This window comes from Kogia breviceps, chromosome 14 (genome assembly GCF_026419965.1).
Source record: "Kogia breviceps isolate mKogBre1 chromosome 14, mKogBre1 haplotype 1, whole genome shotgun sequence".
Lineage (NCBI taxonomy): Eukaryota > Metazoa > Chordata > Mammalia > Artiodactyla > Physeteridae > Kogia > Kogia breviceps.
In genome coordinates this window covers 74,478,320-74,506,165 of record NC_081323.1, presented here as the reverse complement: position 1 = coordinate 74,506,165, position 27,846 = coordinate 74,478,320, and the positions used below count along the sequence as shown (strand labels likewise).

Below are 27,846 nucleotides of genomic sequence, written 5' to 3'. Positions count from 1 at the left end.
TTTCAGTGGTGAATGTGTGATGGGCGGGTGCAGCGACCAGTGAAAAGGCGGAGAGGTGGATCCAGAGGGTGTGGGCGGGGAGAGGTGCTGACTAGCAGGCAGTTCGCCCAATGAAGGGCGGAAGCCCCTGGAGTGGGCCAGGCGAGTTGGCTAGAGGCCGGCGACTGTGGCAGCCGGGTGTGTACCATGGCGGAGCCGGTGAGGAAACGGGGCCGGAGGCCCAGAGGCGGCGGTGCCGGCCGAGGGGCTCGGGGATCCCGGGGCGGCCGTGGCCGGCGTCCTGGCGCTCAAAGATCGCCACCCCGGCGCACCCTGGACTCGGTGCTTGTGGACTTGGTCAGCGACAGCGATGAGGATGTCTTGGAGGTCGCAACGGCGCGCGGCGCTGCGGACCCGGCCGAGGTCCCGCTCCCGGAAACCCCCGTGCCGGCCGCGCCTCGGGACGACAGCGACAGTGACAGCGAAGGGGCGGACGCACGGCCGGCTGAAACCCCTCGGGTCTTGGTCAGGCGGCGGCGGCCGTTGCTGCTGGATCCCGGGGAGGCACCGGCGGTTCCAGTGTACTCCGAGAAGGTGCACGCGGGTCCCCGAGAGGGCTAGTGCGGAGGGGCTGGGGTTAGAAATGTTGAGGGTAAGGTTCTAGGATTGGTCTTGGAAGACTAAACGGAAGCAGGGGCTAGGAGCGTTGGGGGCAGGGTCCCTGGGGTTTCTGTAAACTGGGGAGGTGAAGGGGTTTGGAATGTGCTGGGAGTTTGGGATTCCCAGGAGCTGGAGTATCGAGGGTATAGAGAGCCTAAAGGTTTGGGATCCCTGATGGTTCAGAGAAGAGTTGAGGCACCTAGGGCTGGGATTTGGGGCATATTGGGTTTTAAGGTTGGGGCCCATTGCTAAAGATCCAGGAAGATGGGGACTGGGGTCCATGGAAGTTCAGAGAAAACTGGGGGCTCCAGGAGGCTGGAGTCCCCACGTGGTAGGGCGAGCTAGGGGGCTGAGATTCCCAAGGATTCTAAGATAGCAGGATGGCTAACAGCTTCATAAGAAAGGGGAACTAAGCTTGCATCCTTACAGTGCATAAGGGAAAGGGGTGTCGGAGTCAGAGTACTCCTTATTTTTTTAAGTTGAAGTGTAGTTGATTTACAATGTTGTGTTAATTTCTGCTGTATAGCAAAGTGATTCAGTTATACATGTATGTATACACATTCTTTTTTATATTCTTTTCCATTATGGCTTATCCCAGGACATTGAATATAGTTCCCTGTACTATCCAGTAGGACCTTGTTGTCCATCCGATATTCTATAAGTAATAGTTTGCGTCTACTAACCCCAAACTCCCAGTCCATCCCTCCCCCCTCCCCCCTCCCCCCTTCCCCTTGGCAACCACAAGTCTGTTCTCTATGTCTGTGAGTAGATAGGTTCGTTTGTGTCATATTTTAGATTCCACATATAAGTGATACGGTATGATAGGGTACTCCAATTTTGGATCCTGGGGAAGCCGAGCTCCTGAGTCCCTGTGGGAGGGCTGTAATGTCTACATCCTTAGAGAGGACATGGGAGCTGGAGGAGGCCTGGGTGTGAGGGAAGGATCAACCCCAGTTTTCTCTTTAAGTGGAGGGAGGATTTAGGACTGATCTACTTTTTCTCTGCAGGTGAAAAGCAGCCTCCACCTCATCCCAGACCACATGTCCCTCCTGAAATTCTGCCCCCCAGAGACTGAGGAAGGTAAGGGAGGGCTTCTAGGGAGAGGTGTCCAGCGCTGGCCTCTTTGAGGAGACTTTCCGGAGTTTACATCCCTGCAGTTAGTTGTTTCCTGAGGCTCAGGGGAAGGACATGGGAGAGGTGACTCCTGCATTCTAGCCAGAAAAAGCTCCAATCCTGAAAGGAGCTGGATTGTTAACCAGAAGGCACAGAAAATGCTGTCAGAACACCCTTCCGCCAACTCTAATAGGCATAATAGTGAGCTAATATACAGATTTCCAGGTGCCATCCCCAGAGATTCTGATTCTGTAATCCTGGGAACAGGGGAGGGGGAGGTGTTAAGAAGCTGTAACATCTTGTTACATCTGCAACACTGGGAACACTCTGGAGCCAGCAGGGGGTTCTTTGAATCTTTTCAGGGCTGCCCAGCCTTTGTTCTCCCTCAGTGATTTGATTTTTGCAAACCACTCAAGGGCAGTGAGTAGGAGTCAAGTCTAATAGGGAAGCGATCCAGTGGGCAAATGCAGACCTTGGACTAAGACTTTTGCACCATGAGGGAGTATGGCAGGGTGATTAAGAGCTGATTTAGGAACCAGCAGGCCTGATTTGAATGCCAGTTCTACCCCTTCGTAGCTGTGTGACCTTGGGCGAGTTAATCTCTCAATGCTTCAATTTCCTCATCAGCAAAATGGGGATAAGAAATGGACCTATGTCAAAGGATTTTGGTGAGACTTAATTAAAGAGAATATATAGAAAGCCCCCTCTTGGGCTACATATCTGGTTTGCGTATATGGTGCCTGGAACAGAGAAGTACAAAGGCACCTCTGTCCTTGCCACTCAAAATGTGGACCCAGGAGTGTTCAGTATCTTCCAGGAGTTTGTCAGAAACGCGGAATCTCAGGCCTCTGGCAGCTACTAGGACAGGATCTCACAACCTCGGTGCTACTGACATTTGGACTGGATCATTCTTTGTTTGGGGCTGTCCTGTGCCCTGTGGGATGTTCAGCAACATCCTGACCTCTACCCACCAGATACCAGTATCACACCCCAACCCCTTCCTCCCCTCATTGTGACAACCAAAATTGTCTACAGACATTGCCACATGTCCGCCAGGAGGCAAAATTGCCTCTGAGAACCACCGATCTAGATTCATTATCATTGTTTTGTATTCACAGTATTTATCTTATGGTTAATGATGATCGTGTGGCAAGCAAATGGAAAAGAGCTTCTATACTTTAGAATATTATACTTGCTTTCCTTTTATAAGATATTCAAGTTAAAATGAGTGATTTAAAGAAAGATATTAGGACTTCCCTGGTGGCGCAGTGGTTAAGAATCCGCCTGCCAATGCAGGGGACACGGGTTTGAGCCCTGATCCAGGAAGATCCCACATACCACAGAGCAGCTAAGCCCGTGCGCCACAGCTACTGAGCCTGTGCTCTAGAACCCGCGAGCTGCAACTACTGAGCCTGCACTCTAGAGGCCGCGAGCCACACTGCTGAGCCCACATGCCACAGCTACTGAAGCCTGCGCGCCTAGAGCCCGAGCTCCGCAGCAAGAGAAGCCACCACAGTGAGAAGCCCGTGCACGCGACGAAGAGTAGCCCCTGCTCGCCGCAACTAGAGAAAGCCCACATGCAGCAACGAAGACCCAACACAGCCAAAAATAAATAAATTAACTTAAAAAAGAAAGAAAGAAAGATATTAAATAATACAGAGATATGGCAAAATATGGTAATGACACACGGATGAAATTTGAGAAACGTAGGCTCAGAGGGCCTATACTTAACCTCTTTACCTCATTCCCTCCCTGCCCCACACCCCCTCCTCCACCCCGGGGTCACAGTCTCTCTGTGCCCACCAAACTGAGTATGGGAAGAAAATAAGAGAAATATTAGAAAAAAAATCATCCTTTGACGTTTGTTTTAGTGTATGTTTCATAACATATATAATAGTATGTCCCTGTATAGTAAGTAGTATATGTGTATTAAGTAAATACCTATTTTCCGGGTTGTGTGCTCAGTGTTCTTCATTTGTGGGGTGCATGTGATCAAAAGTGAGAAGAGCACGCCTCAGTTGGGGTGAGCCACTTTCCGACTGTCCACGCTCGCCACTGTCTCATGCCTTAGCACGAAGTTCTGACACTCTCTTGTTCTAATCTGTCAGGCTCCAGTTCATTCTCCTCTCTGAGGTAGGCTTTTCCCCTTTAACTCACACCCCTGAGCCTTTCCCCAGTGGTTGTGTGTGTCTGGGACTCCCTTAGTCTCCTCCTTTCTCAGAACCTTCTGAAGCCCCTGACTTGTCTCTCCTTGGCCTCCCGCTGCCCTCTCTTGGCTAACCCTTTCTACTTCCTCCCGCTCTGTCCCCAGAGGCGGACATGGCAGATTCCAGCAGTCTCCACGCTGAGGATTCCCCACGTCCCGATTCTCCCTGGAAGAAGAAGCTGAGGAGTAAGGATGGAGAAGAGAAGAAAGAGGTGTTACTGTGAGTGAGGCAAGGGCCCTGGGGCCGCTGGAGCAGAAAGGGAGTTGGAGGGGGTAGGCTGAGGCAGGCAGACCCCTTGGCTGGCTCCTCAAAGGGTAAGGAGAAGGGACGGAAGGAGTCTTGAGGCTCAGGTGATGAATGAAGCTCTTCTTGGGCGGAAGAAGAGGTGAGCTCCATCAGAGGATGACAGCGGGCCCTCAGGACCCGGCAGGAAGTGGAGATTTCAGCTTTGTGTCTAAGAAAGTAGTGATGCAGGGGTGAAGGGTGTGGCTCTGCAGATTGCCCTGTGGTTCAAATCCGGCAGCTGACTCTTAGCCAGCCTCTCTGTGCTGCAATTTTCTCTTCTGCAAAATGGGGATAATAGTGGTACCTGGGTCAGAATGTTGGGGTAAATTAAGAGTTAACCCTTGGCAGGTAGTAAGTGCTTGGTGTCATTTGGATGTTATCAGACATTTACCTGGGAAGTAACTTACCTTAAAAGTTAGGCATTCTTCTCCCTCATATTTGGGTCATATAAATATAAAAATTATGACTCAGGTTTTCCCTGTCCTTACCTCCCCCTGTCTTCCCATAAGACGGATGTCACCGGAAGATGCTCTCTCTTGATTCTCCAGGTCCCCCTCTGGTCCCCAGGGGTCCCATGAGGAGAGGTGTGGGGCTGGGGTCTCACCTCTTTCTCCATCCTGTCCCCCTTTTATCTCTACAGGGTTCAGGACACCTCACCTTTGCCTCCACCTCTGCCACGAACCAACAGCAGGAAGCATACTCGGGCGCTCCAGAAGTTAAGGTACCAAGGGCAGGGGACTCCGGGCTGGGGTGGGGAGGGGCAGCATGGAGGGGCCCCACCCTGACTGACCCACAGTTTTTTCTGCACCCAGGGAGGTGAACAAGCGCCTCCAAGATCTCCGTTCCTGCCTGAGTCCCAAGCAGCCCCAGGGCCAGGACCACCTGAGCCAAGAGGATGAGGTGGTCCTACTGGAGGGGCCCACTCTCCCAGACAACGCTCGGCTCTTGCCGCTCAAAATCCGGTGCCGGGCTGACCTGGTCAGATTGCCCGTCAGAATGGTAAGTGCCTGAAGAGTCGGGGAGAAGGGTCCCAGGAGCTGTCTGCGGAGAGGCTGTGGTGTCTGGGCGGAAGGGCCCGTGGCTTCCTTGGCCCATCCTGCTGTCTGGAGCTGCCCAGCGCTCGTTCAGCCCTGTGCGCCTTTGTGCTCACTGTTCCCCTTGCGAGATTTTTTTCCTCCCTCTCCCCTCTCTTTCTGGCAAACTTCCCACCCATTTTCAAGGCTCCACTAAAACATCCTGAGAAGCTTTGCTTGGTAGTCCGTCCCCAGGGTGCATCCCTCCCTCTGTCCTTCCCGCGGACCCTGTGCTTCCCTCCTGTGCCTGCTCTTACCGCCTCGGACACCCAGATGTCCCTGGTCATTCCGATCCCCCCTAGCTTCCTGATGAAGCCTACTCTTTTTGTAGGCATGACTCCAATTCCAAACAAGAACGCTAACAGAAGTGACCATTTATCGAGCAGTAACCGTGCATCAGGCAAGCAACTGAGCCAGGGCTTGCGAACTGGCAGCCCATGGCCTTATCAACTGTGCTTCTTCTTCTTCTTTTTTTTTTTTTGTCCCTGCTGTGTGGCATGCGAGATCTTAGTTCCCTGACCAGGGATCGAACCCCCTGTATTGGGAACGCAGAATCTTAGCCACCACACCACTAGGGAAGTCCCATGCTTCTTCTTTGCTGTATGGTGCTTTTAGTTATTTATTTATTTGGCTGCACTTCACGGCATGCAGGACTTCCCCAACCAGGGATCGATCCCGCACCCCCTGCAGTGGAAGCGTGGAGTCTTAACCACTGGACCCCCCCAGGGAAGTCCCATGTATGACTCATATGAACATATGAGTTCATCGCCAACCTTTGCAATGGGTGATTTTGTACCAGGGTCCAGATTTCTGGTTTCTCTGAAATAGGGAGATACAGTACCTGGCCCATATTCCTACATGGTACCAATCAGCTGGAACTGCGGAACAGCTGGCCTGCTTAGATGGGGCATATCCGGTTCTGGTTGGCCGCAATCCCCACCACTCCCCTTTTTCTCCTAACTCATGGCTGTTTCGTGTCTTTGTGTCACTTGCCTGAACCCCTTATTGACATGATTTTATTTTATGCCTTGCCAGGTAAATATGGTGGAACTCACAGATGAGGAATTCAGCAAGTAGTTAAGGCCAGAAACTGGGGGTTGGGGGGGGAAGCACGTCAAGGCAGAAAGGCATCCTTCACTTCTTGTCCCCCTCCCAGTCGGAGCCCCTCCAGAGCGTGGTGGACCACATGGCCGCCCGTCTTGGGGTGTCCCCAAGCAGGATCCTCTTGCTCTTCGGAGAGACAGAGCTGTCCCCTACTGCCACCCCCAGGACCCTAAAGCTTGGAGTGGCTGACATCATTGGTGAGAGGAAGGCAGGGAGGCTTGAGGAGGCTTTTGCCACAGGGAGGGGATATGGGAAGAGGCCCAGAGGGGACCCTGCTTCCAACCCCCGCTTAGGCCTGGCTTCCCGATCCTGCCCCCCACAGACTGTGTGGTGCTAGCAAGTTCTCCGGATGTCGCAGAGAAGTCCCACCTGCTCCAGCTGCGGGTGCAGGGGAAGGAGAAGCACCAGCTGCTGGAAGTCTCGCTGCCTCGAGTGAGTGGGGGAGCTGGCTCTCTGTGCCCCTTGCCCCGTGCTCTGCGGTCTCTCGTGTCAGTGGGTGGAGGATGGAGTCACTGCCCTCTGTGGTCTTGGGTCCCCACCCATCCTAGATAGTGGAAAAAGCCCAGTGTTCAACTTCCCTCCCCCTTCTGCTGGGAACCTGGCTCTGGTCTCCTAAGTCCTCCTGGTTAAAGTCAAAATCACCCTTGGACAGTAACCAATAAAACCCATCATAATTACAAAAGAAGTGACAGTCCCTGTGCTAAGGATATTTACTTCACATTCAGGATATTATTGAATTTCACAACAATCTTATATGGGAAAGCACTGTTGTTACCCTCATCTAACAAATACGGAAGCCAGCCTCTATAGAGGTGGAATAACTTGCCGTATTAGTTTCTGAGAGCTGCTATAACAAAATACAACAAACTGGGTGGCTTAAAACAATAGAAATGTATTCTCTCACAGTTCTGGAGGCTACAGGTTCGAAATCAAGTTGTCAGCAGGTGGGACAAAGTGAGAGAGTGGCAGGGACATATATACACTACCAAATATAAAATAGATAGCTAGTGGGAAGCAGCTGCATAGCACCGGGAGATCAGCTCGGTGCTTTGTGTCCCCCTAGAGGGGCGGGATAGGGAGGGTGGGAGGGAGGGAGGAGATATCGGGATATATGTATATGTATAGCTGATTCACTTTGTTATACAGCAGAAACTAACACACCATTGTAAAGCAATTATACTCCAATAAAGATGTTTAAAAAAAAGATATATTGGACAGCAGAGGGGAATATAGCCATTATTTTATAATAACTTTAAATAGAGTATAATCTATAAAGATATTGAATCATGATGTTGTAAACCTGTAACTAATAAAATATTGTAAATCAACTATAAAAAAAAGAAAAGTTGTCAGCAGGGTCATGGTCCCTCAGAGACTCTAGGTAGAATCCTTCCTTGCTTCCTCCCAGCTTCTGGTGGTGGCGGGCAGTCCTTGGCTCACAGCTGCATCGCTCCAATCTCTGCCTCTTTCCTCACATGACGTTCTCCCTGTGTGTCTCTCTGTGTGTCTGTTTTCTCTTACAAGCACACCAGTCCTGTTGCCTTAGTGCCCACTGTCATCGAGTATGACCTCATCTTATCTTGATCACATCTTGCAAGTGAGGTCACATGCACATTTACCAGGGGTTAAGACCACAAGGTATCTTTTGGGGAGGACACAATCAACCCATAGCACTTGGCTAGGGTTATACATCCATTTCAATGGGAGCGCCTGGCCCCCAGCTTGGGTCATGCTCACTCCAGAGCCCGGCTGGCTTCCTCCTTGTGATTCATGCCCCCATCGTAGGTGAGGAGACAGGCTTTGGAGAACCTGCCTGACCCAGAGCCAACATCCCAGCCCTGGGCTCTGTGGCCCAGCTCCCTAGAGAGGAACCAGCTTGCTGCTCGCTTCTTCGACCAGTTGCCTTTCCCTCCGTGGGCTCTGACTTGACTTGTCCCCTTGTCCTCCCTGTCGCAAGTCCTCTGTCTGTCCCTACAAGTCCTCCTCAGCCTCTCTTTTCAAATTCTTACATCCATTTTTTCCTCTCCATCCAGGATTCTCCTCTCAAGACCCTCATGTCCCGCTACGAGGAGGCCATGGGACTCTCGGGCCGCAAGCTCTCCTTCTTCTTTGATGGGACAAAGCTTTCAGGCAAGGAGCTGCCGGCTGATCTGGGCATGGAATCCGGGGACCTCATCGAAGTCTGGGGCTGAAACCCCACTCCCTGTTTAGAGGCCCAGCTTGGACTTGGGGAGAGCGGCTGCTCCCTTTTGGCCCCATAAGGGCTAGCTGAAACTGAGGTCGAACTTATCCTCAAGCTGAAGCAAAATCAAGGAGTGATCTTGGACCACCCCCGCCCCGCCCCATCGACCTTGGTTTCAAGCCGTTAGCTACCCGATTAGTTGTGTGGTGGCCCTTGCTGCCCTGAGTGGACTGTGGCTCCATCCACAGGGTGTGCTGCGTTTTGCAGTCCCCTGGGACACGGAGAAGGTATCCCTTACCCTCACCCTTTCCCCTCCACCATCACCCTTTCCTTGATCGAAATGTCTCTTTTATGAAACTGCTCCTATTGAAAGAGTGAGTTGAAATCAACATGAAATCCCTGGTATAGGATTCCAGGCCTGGGATATATGCCACGTCCAGGACCAACAGTGGCCTCAGTGTCATTGGGGGGTGGAGGTGAAGTTTGCTTGAGGCACATACAGGGGGGTGGCTCCTCAGCCTGTAGGAGACTAGATGATCAAGCTCACACGTGCATTAGCTTCAGCAGAGGCAGACAATGGGTTATTCTTTTGAAGAATATAGTAGATTCTCAGGCTTGGGTGTCTTCCTCACCCCAGGACCCTTTCAAGCCACCTTCCTGATGCACACACATTATTTAAGGCATAATTGAGCACCTTGAGCCTTTTGGTTTGGGATCTCAGGATTCCAGTCCACACAAAGCTTCTCTGGTTTTATGGCTTTTCCCCTTCACTCCATCCTCTCCCGTAAGCGTCCATTTTAATGTGTTGATTACATGACTTTGAATATGAATGTATCCTTGAAAAACGCCATGTTGTGTGTGTGAATATACTTTTTCCACATGTAGTATTATGCTGTAGATCTTGTGCTGTAGCTTTTTTCACTCAACCTGTGTTGCTTATGCTACATCAGCTTTATTTCTTTGAACTGCTCTGAGGTATTCCATGGTGGGTGTCAACTGCATTTTGTTTACACATTTGCTAAGTGGTGGACACCTGGGTGCCTCCAACTCCTCAGCATGTATACATACAAGGCCACGGTGAACATCTTTTTATGTGTCCCCTTCCATATTTTGTGAAAAGTTCTCTGGCAGAGGTACTCAGGAGGGGAATATGGGTCAGACAGGTTAATTTCTCTATTTGTTTTCAGAATGGTCATTGACTCTCCCACTTAAAGCTTCCTATTTCTCCTCATCCTCACCAGCACTTGCTACTGCCCAACTTTCTAATTTTTGCTGGTCTGTTGGGTGTAAAGTGGTGCCGTATTTTAATGTACATTCATCTGATCACCAGTAATTTGGGGAATTTCTTTATATAGCTGTCAGCTTTTCTGGTTTCCCTTTGTGTGAATTGCTGATTTTCTCATGGGAGCTTCCTATCTTTTTTCTTTTGTTTACTCTCAAAAGTTCTTCGTATATTCCTGGGCAGTTGCAAAAAACTCTCAAAATGGCACTTGTGTTTGTATATTCAGGGGTGTCCTTCACTGAACAGAAATTCTTAATTTTAATGTAGATGAATCAACTATTTTGTTATATAATTTGTTGCTTTTTGATTTCTTATTTAAAAGTAGTTAAGATAGTTTACATTTTCTTCTGTTAGTTTATTAGTTTTTCTTTCACATTTAGGCCACTAATATTGGGCTGAAGTCCAGCCAGTACACACTGGTATGTTCTGGCATCTGCTTTGCATGGTCAAATATTTGTTCTCATTGGTTGATGCCAGGCTGTACTGGCTGCTGAAATGTTGAATGCTACTTTTAAACTATTTGAAATTCACCTTTGTCTACGAGATTCAAGTTTTAGTTTCACCATATAAAGAGCCAGTTTTCTGAGCACCGTCTACTAATAAAGCCATGAATTTTCCACTGATAGGTGGTATAATTTTGGCAAAAGCATATCACTCTCTTTAAAGAGTTTTTTGTTGGAATGTGGTATTCCTTTGAACTTACAGTGTGGGAAATATAGAAAGAAAATTTTTTAACATTTAAATAATCCATGTTATGGTATAACTCATTTTTTTCAGATATTTTATGTCCGTTAATAAGTCTGAACACATTAAAACTAAAATATGTTCAATCTCAACAGAATAAATGGGAATACATTCAACTTGTGTATATTTGAGGATTTCCATCTCTCTGTCCTTCCCGTGACCACCCCCCCCCCATGACCCCTGTGGCTGAGACCGTTTGTTGTCCCCTCACACCTATTCTTCCTCCTCCCAGGGTAACAGAACCCCTGGTTTTTAGCAAAGCACAGAGAGTTCAGAATGAAGACAGTGCTTGCCAGCCTCCACTGTAGCCAAGTGTGGCCAAATGCCAATTCAGAGGAAGGCATGCGACTTCCAGGACGCGTCCCTAAGTGGGCAGTGTGTGCCCCTCTCTTTGGCTTTCTTCCTGCTGCTCACTGGAAGTGGAGCATCCCTACCGACACAAGGTGACCATGGGGAAGGGAGCCGTGCAGGGCAGGACCAGGAGAGAAGGCGCCTGGGTCTGAGCTTCCATGTAGCGTCTTACCAGCTCTGCACTGCTGACCTCTGGGCTTTGGCGAGAAGGGGAACTTCCTGTCTTGTTTAAATCACTGCTATTGGGTGGTAATCCCCTGGTGGTTCAGTGGTTAGGACTTGGCACTTTCACTGCTGGGGCCCGGGTTCAAAACCTAGCCAGGGAACTAAGATCCTGCAAGTTGTATGGCAAAAAAAAAAAAAAAAAAAAAAAAAAATCACTGCTATTGGAGGATTTCTGTCACTTGTAACCAAACCCCGTCCTAGCCCCCCAGTATGTTGCTATCGCAAGCAATATTGTGGTGACCCCGAGTGGGATTTTTCTCAGGTTTATATCCAGGAATGGAATCACAGATCATTGGATGTGCACCTACCCATTTTCTCTCGAGTACAAGTGACTGGACCGCTTTATAAATCCATTAGCAAGTGCTAGAAGGTTCCAGTTTCCTCTTATCTTCCCCAGTGCTTAATCTGGGGAGGATACGGGGAAAGACTACTCATTGTAAAAGGATTTGCATTTCTTTCATGATGACAGTGATTATTCATCCTTTTGATCAAAGAGATTGATCACTCGTCAGGGAATCTTTCTAAAACTCCCCTGATTAGAAACCTTCAAAACTTTAAGGAGCCCTGATCTGGTGTCACATACCAAGCTTGGCACTTTTCCTAATCTCATTCATCCTCAGAGCAATCCTGGGAGGCAGGTGTTATTATTCCCATTTTACAGAAGAGAAACAAACTAAGATGAATTAAACTGTCCCAGACGGCACAGCCACGGAAGGCAGAGCCAGACGGAAAACCAGGTGGGCCTGTTGAAGACTGCTCCCTGCCCGCTCCCCAGCCAGCCTCCCTCTCTCACTGCTCTCCACACTGCCCTGCTTTCAGACCCTTGTGTTCATTATGCTGCCTCCCGTGGCAGGACCTTTGCACATGCTTTCTGCTGCCTGGACTGCTCTTCTTTCCCTCCTGGAAAGTCAATGACTGCCCCTCCCCCACATCTGAGGTTTTATTCAGGGACTTACTGGGGACTATAGCCTGGGAGACAGCCTCTCAGATAGCTCTGAAAAACTGCTCCAAAGAGGTAGGGGGTGAGGCCAGTTTACATGTAAATATTTTGGTCAGGGAGTACAAGCAGTCAATATACATTTTGGTAAAAGATTACTGCCGGTCACAAAGAGCAGTTTTCTCAAGTTAATGATTATAGTGCTCTTCTATGTATGGGAAGATGCAAGAAGCTGGGTTCATTAAAATTCTTCCTGAAATGCGTATTAGCTACTGTTTATCCAAAGCACAGAGCATCCTGTTATCCTTAATTTCCTCTGTCTGGAGCAGAGTGCATCCCGTTATTTGCTTAATCTCTTCATCTGAATCACCGAGTGCACTATTGGTCAGTGGCTGCAGCAGGTTAATCTTTGTAGACTTGGATGTTGAGCAAAATGCTCTTCTTTTTTTTTTTTTTTTAACATCTTTATTGGAGTATAATTGCTTTACAGTGTCATGTTAGTTTCTGCTGTATACCAAACTGAATCAGCTATATGCATACGTATATCCCCATATCCCCTCCCTCTTGCATCTCCCTCCCACCCTTCTCATCCCCCCTCTAGGTGGTCGCAAAGCACCGAGCTGATCTCCCTGTGCTATGCATATATCTTCTTTTGTGAGATGTCTATTCAAATCTTTTGCCCACTTAAAAAATTGTGTTTTTGTCTTACTGAGTTTTTTTAAAAAATTTATTTAGTTTATTTATTTTGGCTGCTTTTTTGTTCTTTGTTGTGGAGCACGGGCCACAGGCTTCAGTAGTTGTGGCTCGCGGGGTTGGTTGCCCCGCGGCATGTGGGATCTTCCCGGACCCGGGCGCGAACCTGTGTCCCATGCATTGGCAGGCAGATTCTTAACCACTGCACTACCAGGGAAGCCCTCTTACAGAGTTTTAAGAGTTCTTTATACATCTGGATAGAAGTCCTTGTCAGATACATGCTTTGCAAATACTTCCTTCCAATCAATGGCTTGCCTTTTCATTTCACAGGTGCACCTTTTGCATGCAAAAGCTCCTTCAGATAAGCTCTATGAGGGTAGGTAAATCTGCAGTTGCCTGACACCCAGCACAATGTCAGGCTTATAGTAGCTGCTCAATAGTACTGAGGAAATTCAGTGACTACAATCTGAAATTCCTCTCCATCTCTTTCCTTTAGACCCTAAAGGGAGACCAGGCTTAAGGTTCTGAAACGTGAAGTACTCCTGGGGCAACGCCAAGTAGGGCAGTGACTCGAGTTTCTGATAAGGCCTCTTGTGGGGGTCCCAAGATCATGAGACTCTAGAATTTCGGCAGAGGGACTTAGAGGTCTGGTTGGAAGAGGGGTCTTGAAGCTGCCTTTGCATAGAACTACACTAACTTTAGAGTGTATGTTTATTAGCTGTAGCTTGGCGATTGGGGCGGCGACGCACTCAGGAACCAAGCTGTTTTGGTGCCAGGGCTCTGTGGTCTTCGAGCCGTCCATGGCTAGGAGTCTCCTTAGCCCCTGCCTGTTCCAAGTGAGACCATCAGAGGGCGCAAGTTGGATGTGAGGAAAAACCGGCTCCAGACGCGGCCGGGGACACTTTCTTAAACGTCTGCAGGGAAAGCTCAGCTGGGTTGGGGAATCCTAAAGGTAGGGACGGGGGCCACTGTTCACCATTCATTCATTCATCCAACACTTACTGAGCACGTATGAAGCCCCAACCGGACACCGTGGGGAAGAGAGTAAGAACTGTCTGTTGGGACTTCCCTGATGGCGCAGTGGTTAAGAATCTGCCTGCCACTGAAGGGGACACGGGTTCGATCCCTGGACTGGGAAGATCCCCACATGCCGTGGAGCAACTAAGCCCGTGCGTCACAACTACTGAGCCTGCGCTCTAGAGCCTGCGAGCCACAACTCCTGAGGCCGCGTGCCACAATTACTGAAGCCCGCGCACCTAGAGCCAGGGCTTCTGAACAAGAGAAGCCACTGCATTCAGAAGCTCGCACACCGCAATGAAGAGGGGACCCCGCTCTCTGCAACTAGAGAAAGCCTGCGCGCAGCAACAAAGACCCAAGAAACACATATAAGTAAAAATTTTTTAAAAACCTGTCTGTTGGCACGTTTAGAGATATTTACAGTACTACTGTATTTCCAGAATCTTTTAAGTTTCCATTGTCTCGTTTGATCTCGTTCAATAAGAAGTCTGCCAAGCAGCGTTGCAGATAAGGAAGCCGAGATTCAGAGTGGGAGGTACTGCAACAGTTCACCCAGATACCTTTAGGTCGGCTGTCGTGGCGGGAATGCAGCTGAGGACCGTGGCGACCGGCCACAGTCACAACGTGGGAACGTCGGCAAAACCGCAGGGACGCGCGCGGCCTCCGTAGTCGCCTCAGGGGCTGGCCCGCAGTGGCGTCCATCGCCCCCGCCCCTGCTCCAGTGTCACATGACCGGCTCTTAGACAACATGGCGGTGGCGGTGGTGCGGCGCCGAGGCTGACCAACCGCGAATGCGGTGGGCTCCTACCCGGGGTGAGGGGTGGCCTCAACAGGGAGGGGGCGGGGGATCGGACTCTCCTCAACCCGTTCCTGTCTCTGATCTCACCGGAGTTCCACTCGTCCCTCCGCGCGGTGTGTCTGCCGGGGCGGGGACGCATGATAGAGCCCGGGTTCCATCCTCCGTGCTCTGTGCTTCGGGGCAAGCTCCTCTCGGTGTCCGAGCGCACTTCCCTCGCCTGGGTTCCGTCCATCCTCCTTTCTCCAGCCTCCTCCCCTCGCAGGTGGGATCGTCGGTGGGACCGTAGCGCGGGCGGGCGCGGTCCCCGGGACCATGTCCGGGTCCGACACCGCGCCCTTCCTCAGCCAGGCGGATGACACGGACGACGGGCCTGCGCCCGGCACCGCCGGGTTGCCGGGGTCCGTGGGGAACCCGAAGTCCGAGGATCCCGAAGTCCCAGACCGGGAGGGACTGCAGCGCATCACGGGCTTGTCTTCGGGCCGTTCGGCTCTCATAGTGGCCGTGCTGTGCTACATCAACCTCCTTAACTACATGGACCGCTTCACCGTGGCTGGTACTCACTTCTGGGGGAAAGTTAGAAACGGGGATGGGAGCGGGGTCCCGAAGGTGGGGCTGCCTCGGCCAGCCCATCCTGAGTGTTCTCCTTCCCAGGCGTCCTTCCGGACATTGAGCAGTTTTTCGACATCGGAGACAGTAGCTCCGGCCTTATCCAGACGGGTGAGTGGAGGCCCCTCCTGGGCACACAGCACCTCTTCTTTCTGTTCTACCCCAGTTGGGGCCACATGCTGGCGTGCCTGGGGTCTTATTTTTTGGGAGATCCGGTGGCCCAGCTAGGGGACGAGATGGCCATGGCTCTGCCCTGAGGCTGTCCTGTTCGATTAGGACACCACATTTAAAGAGGTTTAAACAGTGAGTCAGTTTTGTATCACGGTTAAGACAGATCTGGGTTTATATACCAGCTTTTCACTTAATGTGATGGTAGGCAAGGCCCTCAACCTCTCTAAGCCTCACTTTCCTTTTCTGTGAGCTGGAACTAGTAATAACCCCGGCTCACCTCATAGGGCGGATGTGAGGATTAAATGAGATAATGCCTGTGAAGTGCATAGTACAGTATTGAAAAATGGTAGGCACCCAGTAAATAATGGCAGAAGAGGGTGTCTAGAAGAGGAAGAGGTGAGTTTTACTTGTTCAGAACTTTGGGATTTATGGGAACGGCAAAGCCAAGGCCAAGTCCTATTTTCCTTCCTTCCCTCCTTCCTTCATTTCTGAGCACCTACCATGTGCCAGGCCCTGGAGGAAGTACTGATAACATCCAAAGAATTTGGCAAGACGTTTTACACCCATTGTCTTCTAATCCTTTATCAGCCAAGGAGTTATTTTTCTTGTTTTATAGAGAAAGTAGGTAGTATCATCTACATTTTTATAAAGAAACTGAGGCTTGGAGAGGAGTTAAGACTTGCCTAGGGTCACACAACAAGTTCGAGGCAGAAGAGGAGTTTGAAACCAGGCAGGTCTTGCAGTGTTCTTTGCTCCACTCCAGGCCACCAAGGAACTGGAGTTATTTAAGCCAAAGTTTAATGGAATGAGAATGGGATCATAGGTCCAGGTCTGCAAAGCTCTAAAGAGTTGTTGAGTTAGAGAAGAAATAGGTCTGGGACTTCCCTGGCAGTCCAGTGATGAAGACTCTGTGCTCCCAGTGCAGGGGGCGGGGCTTCGAGCCCTGGTCCGGAAACTAAGATCCTACATGCCCCGTGGCTCAGCCAAAAAACAACAACAACAGGTCTTTCTCAGCAACCCTCTTCACATTTTCATTCAACACGTGTTTGTAGAGCACCTGTTTTGTGCTCGGCAATATGTTAAGTGATGGAAACCCGGTCATGGCCAATACAGTCCTTGTCTTCCTGGAGCCAACATTTTGCTGTGCATGGGGGAGGCAACAGTCCCTGAAAACCTAAACTAATAATGGGATAATTTTCTATAGAAATAACTGTTATGTAAAAGAAGACAGAGTAGCTGTGATAGAGAGAGACTGGATATGTGGTGGTTGGGAAGGTTTCTGAGCTGAGGGTGAAGGAGCTGAGGTTGTGGAGCTCAGGGGAGAGGAGAGACAATTCCAGATAGAGGACAGCAGGTGCCCAAAGCCTTAAGGTGGTATTGAACTTGGCAGTTGGGTCATTGGGGTGCGGAGAGGGAAAGTGGATAAGCATGAAGTTGGAGGGGGTAGGGAGGGGCTAGATCAGATAAGTGCATTGCAGACCAGGGTATGGGGGAAGGGATGAGTCAGCTGGGCCATCCATTCTACAATGGAAGATCTGAAGAACATTGGAGATGGAGCTGGACGACTACGACCTCCCCCCACTCCCGCTTGCAGGAAGCTCTGATAGTTTCAGGGTTGGGAGTTATTCCTGCCCCCCTTCGCCTTCCCTGAGCTGGTTTGGGGGTGGGGTAGGGGTACTGGGGCTGGGCTGTGACTCTCTGCTTCCCCCCAGTGTTCATCTCCAGTTACATGGTGTTGGCACCTGTGTTTGGCTACCTGGGTGACAGGTACAATCGGAAGTATCTCATGTGCGGGGGCATTGCCTTCTGGTCCCTGGTGACACTGGGGTCGTCCTTCATCCCCAGAGAGGTGAGGTCCCACACTGGCTCCTGCTTCTGCTCTCCCCCGCTGCCCTCTCCTCCCCCCACCCTGACTCCCCCATCAGTCTTTGCTGCTGCTCTTGGGAGTCATTGCAGACTGGGCCCGGGGAACTCGTGCGGTTCCCTTGGTCCATGCCGTCTTCTGTTCCCTGCTTGCCTGAGTTATCTGCCCACCCCATCCTCTCCCCTTTTCTTCCAGAACCTTCTTCTGTCCATCATCCCCTCCTTCCACTGCACACCTAAACACTCACATTTCTCTATCACAGGAAAGACCTTACCAGGACTGCCCTCTCTCCATCTTCCTCTTCCCAGTCAGACTTCCCCAGAGGGAAGTTCTAGTCTGGGTGAAGGAGCAGCTGGGGAGAGGCTCTCACTTTGCCTGCACTTCCTCTCCTCCCACTCCCCCCTTGAGCACTGCTGGCTAACCTGCCCCCCATCCCTCCGTTGCCAAAGTCAACAGTGCCCTCTCAGTTGCTAGCTGTAGCTCCTACTTCCTAGTCCTGTTCTTGCTGGATCTCCTGAGAGCCTCTGGCTCTGTTGACCCACTTCTTCCTTCCGAAAACTCTCTTCTAACTTCTGTGACGCCCTCTTCTGGTTTTCGTCCTGCCCCCCTGGCTGTTGCTTCTTTGCTCCTTTTAACTCACCTCTGTCTGTTCTCACTTTCTGCCCTGGGACTCTGTCTCCTCAGCCCCGGACACTACACACTCTCCTTGGGTGATTGTACCTTGTTCTTAGCTTTGGTGTCTCTGGTAGACAAACAAACCCCCGCCTAAGATCACTATTCACTGTTGGGGTGTCTTGGGTGGTTTGGACAAGATAGAAATAAAGATTTATTTCGTACCTACTGGGTGCAAGGTAATGAATAGACCTTTCGTGGTCCAGTTCTCACAATAGGTATGTGAACAAGTTGTTATTATCCCCCTTTTGCAGATGAGGAAACTGAGGCTCAGAGAGGTTAAGTTGCTTTCTCAGAGTCACAGCTAGTAAGTAGTGGAGCCAAGATTCAAGCTCAGGTCGGTTTGATTCTAAAACCCAGGCCTCTCCTGCCATCCCTGCCACCTCTCCAGAGCTGGCTGGTGAGGGAGACTGGGAGGCTGGCTGCAGGGCGGGGTGCCACCTGCCCCATATCTCGTTCCCCAGCGATTCTGGCTGCTCCTCCTGACCCGGGGCCTGGTGGGGGTCGGGGAGGCCAGTTACTCCACCATCGCACCCACCCTCATCGCTGACCTCTTCGTGGCAGACCAGCGGAGTCGGATGCTCAGCGTGTTCTACTTTGCCATCCCTGTGGGCAGGTGAGTGGACCTTGGGCCTGGCGGGGAGGCAGAAGGGCCTTGCCTGGAACGGGACTGACCAGCCGTCTCTTCTCCCCCCCCACCCCCTTCCCACAGTGGTCTGGGTTACATTGCAGGCTCCAAAGTGAAGGATGTGGCCGGGGACTGGCACTGGGCTTTGCGGGTGAGTCGGGTCACGGCCTGGAGAAAGGTTAGCAGTGCACTCACTGATTCCCCCTTTCCACCGTCAGACACCCCCTCTTGAAGGCAGCGCTCACTCTGCCAAGCCTACAGGCAGCCTAGCTGCCCTTACTGCGAAGCCACGTGCTAGGTAAAACTCTTGACTGCAGGTGATAGAAGCCCATTGTACAACTGTAAGCCTCCAAATGGGACTGTATTGGCTCTCATAATGGAGAGTCCTAGGGTGAGCTTCAGGTAAAGCTGGATGCAGGACTCCCACAGTGTCACAGGAATTTGATCATCCTTTTCTCAGCTCTACTGTCCTCTGTTATCTTCCTTCTCAAGCAAGTGAAAGCTCCACATGTTTATCTTCCCGTTGAGAAACTTCAGCACCCTGGATCCTTGAGCAGTAGTCCTGGATGGTGTCTGATTAGATGAACATGAGTCACATGCTGGCACTGACTCAATCACTGAGGCCTGGGAGGTTTAACATTACTCTTGGCCAAGTCTGGGTTACAAGCCCCACCCTATTTGAACCACATGGGTTGAGAGAAATGGGGGGGAGTGTTTTCCCAAAAGAAAATTAGGGTGCTGTTGCTAAAGAGGGAGCAGTTAGGCTTGCAGAAACAGAAACACTTCCTAGTGGCAGTCACCTCCTCCCCTCAACCACAGGTTCAGCTTCCTTGAGCAGGCACTCACTGGGTGTTTGAAGTGTTGGGGCCTGAGTTACTTTTGTACACCCTCACTTTCTCTCAGCCCCCAGGGTTGAGTGTCTCCCTGTCTGTGCCTTTCTTGAAGCCCACTCTTTCCCCAGGTGACACCAGGTCTAGGAGTGGTGGCTGTTGTGCTGCTGTTCTTGGTAGTACGGGAACCGCCAAGGGGAGCTGTGGAGCGCCACTTAGACTCACCACCCCTGAACCCCACCTCGTGGTGGGCAGATCTGAGGGCTCTGGCAAGAAAGTGAGTTCAGTTCCATCCTAACCCAACATCTGAGGCCCCCAGGGAGGCCCTAAGGTCTAGTTTGAGATTTACATGGGTGTGGTCTTTGTTCTGTTTTCTGTCAGCTGGCCCTATCCTAAGGCCAGGAATTCTGTCGCCACTGCCCCCTTATGGCAGCTGCTTGAATTACAGGCCCAGATCCTGGAAGCCAGTACAGCCTCCAGACTCAGTGCCCTGACTATTAAAATAAGCCAGAGAGGGAGAAGAGAGGTCTCTGACACCGATACCTCAGTGGAGTCTAACTTCTTCCCTCCTAATTGTCTGCAGTCCTAGTTTCATCCTGTCTTCCCTTGGTTTCACTGCTGTGGCCTTTGTCACGGGCTCCCTGGCTCTTTGGGCTCCTGCTTTCTTGCTGCGTTCCCGTGTGGTCTTGGGGGAGACCCCCCCCTGCCTTCCTGGAGACTCCTGCTCTTCCTCTGACAGGTACCCAGATGGGGTCTGGTCTGGGTGGCCCTGCAGGTGGCAGGGGATGAAGTGGAGAGAGTCTGTGATTCAGACTCAGGCAAGGAGAGTGTGAATCCTGACTCCACCTCCACAAGCTACTTCCTCTCCCAGAGTCTCAGTTTCCTAGTCTGGGAATAGGTGCCTTCCTCTTGTGAACCATGGGGTGCTGTGCCTGGATAGACCCGGGTTGTGATGGTGGCCAGGATGGACGATCTTTCTCTCTGGGCCATGGGGGTGAGGCTAGCCCCCTTGCCCCTCCCCTTCCCTCCAGCCTCATCTTTGGGCTCATCACCTGCCTCACCGGGGTCCTGGGTGTGGGCCTGGGCGTGGAGATCAGCCGCCGACTCCGCCGCTCCAACCCCCGGGCTGACCCGCTGGTTTGTGCTGCTGGGCTCCTGGGCTCTTCACCCTTCCTCTTCCTGTCCCTCGCCTGCGCCCGTGGTAGCATTGTGGCCACCTATGTGAGTAGCCAGCAGGTGTCTAAGGGGGTGTTCTGGGTCCAGGGTGGAGGAATGGTGCACTGGGGCAGGACTAGGGTCAGAGCCAACTCTGGAGTGGGAATGCCTGGGTTTGAATCTCAGTTCTGGCCATTCTTAGCTGTGTGACATTGGGCAAGTGACTTAACCTCTCTGTGCTCAGTTTCATCTTCTGTAAAATGGGAATAATAGTAGCAACTGTCTCCTAGGGCTGTTGTGAGGGTTAAATGAGTTAATAGATGGACCTGGTACCTAGTGAACCCTCCATGTGTTTGCTCTTCTTGTGATGAGACCAACGCCCCACCCCTCTTCCCCCTCCTTCACTGCCTACCTCCCATCCCCCAGATTTTCATTTTTATTGGAGAGACACTGCTGTCCATGAACTGGGCCATTGTGGCTGACATTCTGCTGGTGAGTAGGTGGCCCAGGGTTACCCCAGAGGCTGATGGGAGCAGGGAGTGGGGGCAGGGGACCTCACTTGTCTTGAACTGTGACCTTCATCCCTTCTTCAAAACCCAGCCCTGGACTGACTTCAGAGTCCAACCCCAGGTGGGCCTGTAGCCCGGGCCTGCCCTGCCCTTCACCCCAGCCACACCTCTGAGCTAGAGTTCACCTGACCTCAGCCTAGGCTGAGCCTTGGCCCTGTCCCCACCCTCTGCCTCCTGCCCCTCTTTCCTCCCAGTACGTGGTGATCCCCACACGACGCTCCACCGCTGAGGCCTTTCAGATCGTGCTGTCCCACCTGCTGGGTGACGCTGGGAGCCCCTACCTGATTGGCTTGGTGAGCACGGCCCCTTGGCTGGGCCTGGGGTGGGGCTTGGGGGACCCCACATTCCCAGTACCGACTGGTGGCCAGTGGCCTGAGCACGGGCCAGATTAGAGGGTCTCACCCTAGTGAGGCATCCGAGTCCCCTGTGCCAGGCACCCTTAACCTCGGAGGCTCAGCCGGGTGGGCATGATTTTGTCTTGGCAGATTTCCACCGGTAAGGTCCAGGCCTAAGTCTTCTTCGTTCTTCTGGAGTTCAGGGGCTTCCTCTCTGTTCTCCTGACTTTTCTTTCCTTGTCTCCCCGCAGATCTCCGACCGCCTCCGCCAGGGCTGGCCCCCCTCCTTCTTGTCTGAGTTCCGGGCCCTGCAGTTCTCGCTCATGCTCTGCGCCTTCATGGGGGCGCTGGGCGGCGCGGCCTTCCTGGGAGCTGCCATCTTCATTGAGGGCGACCGCCGGCGGGCCCAGCTGCACGTGCAGGGTCAGTTGGGCCTCCCCGCTGTCCGTCCACAGCTCCTTGCCTAACTTCATGATGCTGCCTGCTTGTCCATCCGTCCGTGCACCCAGCCCCGTGTCCCTGGCAGCCCTCAGTCCGCAGCCTTCCCCTCCCTCGGCCTCGGGTCTCCCTGTCCCACGAGCTGATGCCCCACTGTGTGGCTCTGCTGCCCCATCCATTTGCCAGTGCCTGTTTGTCCCCTCCCTGGCCCTGTGTCTGTCTGTCCATCCAGCCCTGACTCTGACCCCTCCCCGACAGGTCTGTTGCGTGAGGCTGGGCCTGCTGATGACCGCATCGTGGTGCCCCAGAGAGGACGCTCCACCCGGGTCCCCGTGTCCAGTGTGCTCATCTGAGGGGTCACCGCTTTCTACCTGCACATCTACCACCGCTGGCCCCGGGCCCACCCCAGGAGGTGGCCGGGCCCCAATCCTCGGCTGGCCCATTTTCTAGGAGGGGCCTTGGGCCATGTTCCAGCTCCCACACACTACACAGGTGGCCAAGAGGGGACTCTGGGGCTCCGGGAGGGGGATCCCCCGCCACTGGAGCAGCCCCAGGGGCTCGGTGCTATTTGTAACTGAATAAAGTTTGTAGCCAGACCCCAAGTGCCTGCTGGAGTCTCTCTGGGTGCTAGTGACCTCTGGATTGCAGGGGACACCCCCTCTCTAGTCCCAGGTTCCCAGTGGCTGTTGGGTCACTCCTGCGGGCCCTTGGGCAAATCCCTGCCCTTTTGGGCCAGTGGATGATCAGGGGGCGGAGGGAGCTGGCTCAGGCCCATGTCTCCCCGAGAGCCCGCCCTTCTTGGCAGGCCGGCCAGGGTGAGGTGGGGTGGGCACGCCCTGGGCCCCTCAGAATTCCCGGTGTCAGGGCCTCCCTCCCTGCCGCCTCCTTGAGCCTCACTGTGGAGGGCCCGGCAGCTGGCTGGCCTGCAAGTATCTCTTCCTCCTCCCACTGGTCTGCTTGCCCCTTGTCCCAGGGACCAGCAGACCCTTCCTGAGGGCCCCAGGCGGCTCCTGAGGCCGCCTCCTCCCCCTCCCCACTGGCTGGGTGGGGGTGGGAAGGGGGAGGGTGCAGCCAGCTGAGCCCCGATGATTTCCTGCCCTCACCCGGTGCTTACCACAGCTTCCTGCCGCAGGCAGGCAGGCGCTGAGGAGAGGCAGGCACAGAGCCCAGGGGCAGGTAGGGCTGGGGCACAGGGTTTGTGTAGGGGTGGCTGGCACCCCAGACTCCAGGCCAGGGCCTGGTGTTCAAGGGTCTTCCAGAGCCCGCGCTGACGCTCGCTGAGCCCACTGAGGGGAGGAGACCCAGGGAGCCCCCGAGGAGGGCGCGGCTGCCCCCCACGAGGCTCCCAGCCTGGTGCCCGCTTGGCTCCTCTACCCTTTCTGGCCTGGCCCTTGCCCTGCTGCTCCGTCCCTGAGGGGTGTGCGGCGAGCAGCTAGGCCCCGTCCAAGCTCTCCCCTGCAGATGGAGGCAGTTAGCCTGGTCCTCTTGGTGCTGGGCCTCCTGCTGCTGCCTCTCTTGGCCGTGCTGCTGATGGCATTGTGTGTGCGTTGCCGAGAGCTGCCAGGTGAGTGTGGGCTGGTGGGGTGTCCAGGTGCTCAGACACACCGACAGGGATCCTCATCCCACGCCCCAACTCCTTTGTCCCTCTTTGACTTTGGAGTCGCCGAGAGCCCCGTACTCCATCACCCTCTGCCCTCGTCAGCCCCTTTTGCTGCCTCACGGGCCCTCTCTTCCTCAGGCTCATATGACACTGCTGCCTCTGATGGGTGAGTCTGCCCCGTCCGCCCTGGGTGTCTCCCTCAATACCCCATGCAGGGCTGGGCCCCAGGGGACTGAGATGGGGTCTGGGCCCTCTCCCAGCTGCTTAGCCAAGCTGTGTCTCTCCTGCTAGTTTGACCCCAAGTAGCATCGTGATCAAACCGCCTCGTGAGTACACGGAGGGTCCTCTTCCTTGGATGCGGAGGGGGGGGGAGCGTCTCCTGGCGTGGGTGGGAGAGCGTGTGCCTTTGTTCAGTTTCCCCCTGTGGCTGCCCACATGGCCTTGACCTGAGCTGGGAGTGGGGAGGGAGATGGGTGCCCCCCACCCAGGCCTGTCCAGGGCACAGGGGTGTCGGGGTCTAGTCTGCCCTTCGAGGCCTCGTCCAGGGTAGGGACATGAGCTATGAACTTTGGAGTCATTCCTTCAGCTTGGTCCTGTGTCCTCAGCCACGCTCGCCCCCTGGCCACCAGCCACTTCCTACCCGCCTGTGCCCTACCTGCTCCAGAGCCAGCCAGACCTGCTCCCCATCCCGTAAGTGGCCGCTTCCCCTCCAAATCCCCCTTTTTACCCCTTCACCTGCTTGGATTGGGGGCCTCTTTCCCTGTTGCAATCCCTCCTGCCCCAGAGCCCCACCCCAGCCCGCCCTCTGACCTTTGATTCCCAGGAGATCCCCACAGCCCCCCGGAGGCTCCCACCGCATGCCGTCTTCCCAGCAGGACTCAGATGGCGGTAAGTGTGGAGCTGGGCCTGTGGGGCTGGGGCCCGGCGGAGGACAGGCCCCTCTGAGCTGGCTCAGTCTTCCTGTCCTGCTCTCTCTGCAGCCAGCAGCGTGGCCAGCTACGAGAACGAGGGTGCGTCAGGGACCCTGGTGGCCCCGGTTAGGAGGAGGCTGGGGCCTGTCCTGGGCTCTGCTGACCCTGTGTCGTTACCCGCCCCAGAGGCAGTCTGTGAGGATGCGGACGAAGATGAGGATGAGGAAGACTATAACAACGAGGGCTACTTGTGAGTGGCCAGGCGGGAGGTGGGAGCTGAGGCCGGGGCTCCTCGCTCACCCGCTCCTTGACTTCCCTCAGGGTCGTGCTTCCTGACAGCGTCCCGGCCGCTGGCGCCGCCGTCCCCCCAGCTCCCGTGTCCAGCAACCCTGGCCTCCGAGATAGCGCCTTCTCCAGTGAGTCGGCCATCTGACCACTCCCTGCCCCTCTGTGCTGCGGCCCCTCGGCTCTTCCCTCTCCTCCTGGATGTTTGCTCCCCCTCCATTTTCTCTCTTCTCTCTTTCTAGCACTTCTGTCCTTCAGATCGGGGGACTTCCGGCTCCGATCGTCTGATTTCCTTACCTTTTCTCTCCTCTTCCCTCCTTGTCTTTTGCTTTTATTGTCTGCAAGATTTCCTTGACTTTATTCTTCTTTTGACTCTATGCTTTCATTTTGTCTTTCTTGTCCAAAAGCGCTTTCTTCATCTCTGAATGTTCCTTTTTCATAGCCTCCTATCTTGTTTCACAAAGGCAATATCGTCTCGTAAATCTCTAAGGATATTGATTATAGGTCGTCTTTTTTGGGTTTCTTTGGGAAGTTTTCTTCTGCTTCCTGTGTTGTTTTAGTTTCCTTTGGGATGCTTTCCTCTCTTCGTTTTGGTTTCATCCTGCCTGTTGGAGGCTTTTCTAAATGTCTTGTTGGCTTCGTTCCTCTCCTTTCTCTCTATACTTGCTCTGGGTCTTCACTTCCACACCCTGGCTTCATGTGCTGTCCTGATTCTCAACTCATGGCCTCTCTCTTGAGCCCCAGACCATCTGTCCAAGTGCTTATTTTCATTCATTCATTCACTCATTCAGTCATCCATTATATTTACTGGGTGCCCCTGATATAATCACATCTAATGAGGTAGAGTTGTGATTAAAACAGCTAACATTATTGAGGGCCTACTACATGCCCTACTAAGAGTTTTATGTGTATTAACTTATTAATATTAAACCTCACAATTCCCAGGTGATTTTGAGCCTGTCCCTTCCCCTCCTGCCCCTCACTTGTCCCATCTGAACAATGATTTGTTCATTTAACAGAAACTTGGCAGCACTTACTATATGACAGGCCTTATTTTAATTCACCGTTTTCACAACACCCCTGTGTGGTGGGTACCGTTCCTCACCCTATTTTACAGATGAGAAAACTGAGACCCAGAGCGGTTAGGTAGCTTGCCTGAGGTTACACAGTTAGTTAATGCTGGAGCTGGACTTGAACCTGGGCAGTCTGACTCCGAAGCCTGCCTTGTCCACATCCTCAGGGAGAAATAAGTCAACACGTGAAAGAATAAGATGTTGTCGATGGCGCTAGGCGCTAGGAAGGGACAAGGACAGGAGAGGGGGGACAGGGCAGGCCTGGCTGAGGAGGAGGGGCCAGCGGGGCCGATGGCGCCTCCGACTCGGCCCAGCCCCGCGTGTTGTTTCCTTCTGCACACGTGTCGCCCAGCGCCACCACCCCGAGCCGCTCCCCGTCCCTGCTCCTCAGCCTGGGGGACACGCTGGGGCCTGCTGTCTCTCCTCCCACAATTCCGTTTCCCCTAATCTATTCTGGTCGAGTTGTCCTACTTCTCTCCGTCGCCACCCGCGTCGCAGGTCCGGACCGCCCTCCCTGCCTCCCTCTGGGGCCGACAGTGGGGATGGTCTCTGGGGGTCTGCGTGTGGGAGTCTCGGGCTGGTTATGTCGAAAGTCTTTGGGGGCTGTGGTTGGGAGCCTCTGGGTGTCTGCCTCGGGGGGTCTGGGTAACAGTGCGTGGGCGCCCATGCCTTTCCTACAGTGGAGTCGGGGGACGATTACGTGAATGTTCCCGAGAGTGAGGACAGCGCGGAGGTGTCTCTGGGTGAGCGGCTGGGGTCTGCCTTCCCTCCTCACTCTCGCGCCCCCGCCCCCATCCTCACTCTCATCCCAGCCTTGAGGGTGCCCACCGCCCCCCTCTGGCTTCCTCGCCCTCTGCCGCCCTCTGCCCGGGTGTCCTCCTCCTCCTCTCACACCCTCAGTGTGGCCTGCCCCCCTTTCGGTATGGCCGTCCCTCCTTCTGACCTGTCCCCGCAGATGGGAGCCGGGAGTATGTGAACGTGTCCCAGGAGCTGCCGCCCGGGGCGAGGAGCAAGGCTGGTGTGTGTCGGGGGAGGTAGGGCAGACGCTGGGGGGAGCTGCCTTGGAGGAGAGCGCGATGGTCTGTGAGCTGAAGACCAACCCTCCCTTCCCTCGCAGCCGGCCAGAGTTCCCAGGAGGTGGAGGGTGAGGAAGCTCCAGATTACGAGAACCTCTAGATCCACTGAAGGCCCGGTGAGAGGCCCGCCCGGCCTGGCCCTGCCCTGCCCTGCCCTGGACCTGCGGGCCCTGGGCCCTCCCCGCCCTCTCCTCTCTGAGTCTGGGGCCTCTGTGACCGCCACCGACCTCCTGACCTTGTACCCCTCCCTCTGTCCCTGTCCCGCTGTGTTTCAGTGAGAGGCCTTGCCGGGTCTGGAGCCAGCCTTGCCTGGGAGTGCTGAGCTAAGCAGCCGGCAGTGGCTCTGTGGGCCCCCACTTGGCACCCCGCCCCGTCTCCAGCCTGACAACAGCCTGAGGACTTTCCCCCTAACTTATTGTCACTTCGGGGTCCCGTCTGTGTGGCCCCAGTACTCTGCACCTTCTGACGCAGCCTGAGAACGAGTCACCCTGACCCCAGCCCTGCTCCGTAACAGAATAAAGGCTGCTGTGGTCTGTAGTGCTCTTAGCTTTGGGGGGCCCAGTGGGTCGGAGTCAGGGTGAGGGTGGGCTGTGTCCGAGGTCCTGAGTGTGTGTGTGTGTGTGTGTGTGCGTGTGCACGTGTGTGTGTTTATGGGTCTCCATCCTCGCAGACCCTCTGCGCTCTCGAGGGTCCTGACCAGGTGTGTATGAGTGACTGAACAAAGCCTGGGACACGTCACCTTCTGAGTGAGGCAGTTCTGAGCCCGGCTGGCACTCCTGGGGCTCAGGTGCGTGTCCTCGTGAGATAGTCCTTGGAAGTGGCAGACGACGGCCGAGGTGATGGGAGAACAGGGCTTGGGGAAGCTCTGGGTGGGCGTCTAGAGCAAGACCCTTCCCCACCGGCCCCTGGTTTCTCCATCTTTAAAACAAAGGGGTGGACTTGATGACCTCAAAGGGCTTTCTTTTTTAAAAAATTAATTAAT

At 53.6% G+C, this 27,846-nt stretch overlaps 3 protein-coding genes across 13 annotated transcripts; all 3 read left to right on the top strand.

Annotated features, from left to right (window-relative positions):
- The first annotated feature begins 72 nt into the window (after positions 1-72).
- Positions 73-9,451, top strand: NFATC2IP (nuclear factor of activated T cells 2 interacting protein). Its single transcript, XM_059038220.2, has 8 exons — positions 73-573; positions 1,647-1,719; positions 4,064-4,178; positions 4,885-4,965; positions 5,057-5,243; positions 6,474-6,618; positions 6,744-6,853; positions 8,455-9,451. The coding sequence occupies exons 1-8, from the start codon at positions 187-189 to the stop codon at positions 8,611-8,613; spliced, it is 1,257 nt and encodes a 418-aa protein (XP_058894203.1). The 5' UTR covers positions 73-186; the 3' UTR covers positions 8,614-9,451.
- A 4,624-nt stretch (positions 9,452-14,075) lies between these two features.
- On the top strand, positions 14,076-22,516 carry SPNS1 (SPNS lysolipid transporter 1, lysophospholipid). 8 transcript variants are annotated; one of them, XM_067013247.1, is made up of 13 exons: positions 14,076-14,665; positions 15,000-15,204; positions 15,303-15,368; positions 17,141-17,277; positions 18,429-18,580; positions 18,677-18,743; positions 19,554-19,699; positions 20,006-20,161; positions 20,454-20,643; positions 21,004-21,069; positions 21,341-21,439; positions 21,733-21,904; positions 22,178-22,516. In XM_067013247.1, exons 2-13 carry the CDS (start codon positions 15,183-15,185, stop codon positions 22,270-22,272), a joined length of 1,368 nt encoding a protein of 455 aa, XP_066869348.1. In that variant the 5' UTR covers positions 14,076-14,665; positions 15,000-15,182; the 3' UTR covers positions 22,273-22,516. The 8 variants fall into 8 exon arrangements, with proteins under 8 accessions (XP_066869348.1, XP_066869345.1, XP_058894183.1 ...); XM_067013244.1 differs by having other exon boundaries at positions 14,568-14,648; positions 14,914-15,204; XM_059038200.2 differs by having other exon boundaries at positions 14,571-14,665; positions 14,914-15,204.
- Positions 22,517-23,049: 533 nt separating this feature from the next.
- On the top strand, positions 23,050-27,401 carry LAT (linker for activation of T cells). 4 transcript variants are annotated; one of them, XM_067013251.1, is made up of 12 exons: positions 23,050-23,483; positions 23,658-23,685; positions 23,811-23,845; positions 24,125-24,209; positions 24,343-24,407; positions 24,500-24,529; positions 24,617-24,680; positions 24,752-24,846; positions 26,469-26,531; positions 26,744-26,806; positions 26,906-26,980; positions 27,140-27,401. In XM_067013251.1, exons 1-11 carry the CDS (start codon positions 23,381-23,383, stop codon positions 26,962-26,964), a joined length of 690 nt encoding a protein of 229 aa, XP_066869352.1. In that variant the 5' UTR covers positions 23,050-23,380; the 3' UTR covers positions 26,965-26,980; positions 27,140-27,401. The 4 variants fall into 4 exon arrangements, with proteins under 4 accessions (XP_066869352.1, XP_066869353.1, XP_066869350.1 ...); XM_067013252.1 differs by having other exon boundaries at positions 26,744-26,822; XM_067013249.1 differs by having other exon boundaries at positions 24,500-24,680.
- The last annotated feature ends 445 nt before the right edge of the window (positions 27,402-27,846 follow it).